This window comes from Entamoeba dispar, genomic scaffold (assembly GCF_000209125.1).
Source record: "Entamoeba dispar SAW760 scf_1105229464049 genomic scaffold, whole genome shotgun sequence".
NCBI lineage: Eukaryota > Evosea > Mastigamoebida > Endamoebidae > Entamoeba > Entamoeba dispar.
The window spans coordinates 36,948-38,882 of NW_001855998.1; the positions used below are offsets into that span (position 1 = coordinate 36,948).

Below are 1,935 nucleotides of genomic sequence, written 5' to 3' on the forward strand. Positions count from 1 at the left end.
TAATAATAAAAATGTATACATACATTGAATCAAATATCATTTCTGAATCATTTATAATTCAGAACAATTTATCATAAAATGATATAAAATATAGACAAATATAAATGAATATAGAATGTGTATTTAATTTAATTTTTATTTTTTTTATTTTTTTTTAGGAGCAAAATAATAAAAAGTATTATTTTATTGATTCAAAATATTTTGCCCTTTTCTTTTTGGGGTTTTTTATTTAGATGCATTATTTCTTTGCTTATTTCGGTTCCCAACATATAATACTGTTATTTAATTATTGTTGTTAAATGAAATTAAAATGAGATTATACAAATGAAAGATGAAAATAATAAGATTTGAATAGCAACGAAATTATGCATTTTATTCGTATTCATCATTATATTATTATAATGATTTGTGATGTTGTTAATTATTTCTTAATTGTTGTCTAAATGTAATGAATGTATTCATTGTTTGTTTAAAACATGGTGTTTATGTTTGATAGTTCATTGAAATGAATTATCATAATCCAAAATAATTCTTGTTAATTGATTAAAACGTAAAAAATAGTAGAAAATATTATTAGATGAAAATATTTGTGATTAAATATGAGAAGAATATATTTGTATATTATTAGTTCTATCTTTCTAATTCGATATCTGTATTAAATGAATATATCTGTTGATGAAATTAAAATAAAATAAATATAAAATGATAATGATAAAAGAAAGAATAAAGAAAATAATAAGAAAATAAATATAATGATTAATGATAAATTAATGAGTTATTATCATGAATGAAAGTTGAAGATGAACATTAAATTCATTATTATTATTTATAAATGTTTAATTTATATTACATATTAAATAGTCATTCTTCATTCTGTAATATTGTGTTGATGTTTAAATTATTCAATTTGTTATTATTATATCATCATTTCATTGATACTTCTTATTTATTATCTTTTTATTTGTTTCATCATTTATCTCTTGTTTTATATGATAATATAAATAATTTAAATTGTATATTATCATCATTCATCATTGATAATCATATGTAATATAATTTAATTTTCATATCAATAATTATATCATTTAAATAAATAAATAATAACATCTGTTAACATATCATTATGATATCTCATCATTGTGATAAATGAAATGTAACATAATTACTCATTAATAACAATACGATGGATATTCATATTTATATAATCATTGTTATTCATAACTAACATTATAAATTTGAATTAACATAATATTCTTCTTTATTACATTTCATAATGATATTTTCACATTAAAATAGAATTGAAGGTAAATGAAATGAAATAAAGAATAATATAAAATGAACAGAATTATGAATGAATATACTCAACAAATCAAGATACATCATACTCAATACAATAAGAAGTTACAAAATGTCAACTGATTGTTATAGAATTTGTATTTTACCTACATTTTATTTTATTTTATATTTTTATAATTTTAAGAGAAAATAATACAAAACAGAATAATCTAATATTCAAAAAATATATTACACTATTTTCATTTGACCATTTTATTTAGATTCATAATTTCTTCGCTTATTTTGGTTCCCTTCCCAGAAGAATTACATTGTGTATAACTATGACTATAAAAATAATTTAAAATAAAAAAGTATAACAATAATCATTTGTATTTAAAAATTATCAAAATTTAATTAGAAGAATATTGACAACTAATAAATTATATTCATAAGTATATTACTTCATTATATGCTATTTATTAAATAATGAAATTGATGAAAATAAAATTATATCAAAAGAATACTTTTAAAAATAGTTAAAACATTATAAAAATATTTGTTCATTGTTTATTAGTTGACTTAAACTAAAATTTTTATTTATTCATATTGAAATCAATTACTATATCAACAAGGTATAAATACCATCCATATAAAAATCCT

The 1,935-nt window shown here is 17.4% G+C and overlaps 1 protein-coding gene across 1 annotated transcript in view, besides 7 other annotated features; it reads right to left on the reverse strand.

The window, feature by feature from the left end:
- Positions 1-120: 120 nt before the first annotated feature.
- Positions 121-157: a sequence feature (AT_rich).
- A 521-nt stretch (positions 158-678) lies between these two features.
- Positions 679-753: a microsatellite.
- Positions 754-806: 53 nt separating this feature from the next.
- Positions 807-860: a sequence feature (AT_rich).
- A 123-nt stretch (positions 861-983) lies between these two features.
- Positions 984-1,104: a sequence feature (AT_rich).
- A 342-nt stretch (positions 1,105-1,446) lies between these two features.
- Positions 1,447-1,479: a sequence feature (AT_rich).
- A 142-nt stretch (positions 1,480-1,621) lies between these two features.
- Positions 1,622-1,692: a sequence feature (AT_rich).
- Positions 1,622-1,833: a sequence feature (AT_rich).
- Positions 1,834-1,868: 35 nt separating this feature from the next.
- Positions 1,869-1,935, reverse strand: part of EDI_247810 (uncharacterized protein) — a gene marked incomplete at both ends in the record, with an annotated part of 459 nt that continues 392 nt past the window's right edge. Inside the window, one exon of the mRNA XM_001733518.1 lies at positions 1,869-1,935. This exon is cut by the window's right edge and continues 392 nt beyond it. Within this exon, the coding sequence (XP_001733570.1) occupies positions 1,869-1,935 (67 nt within the window).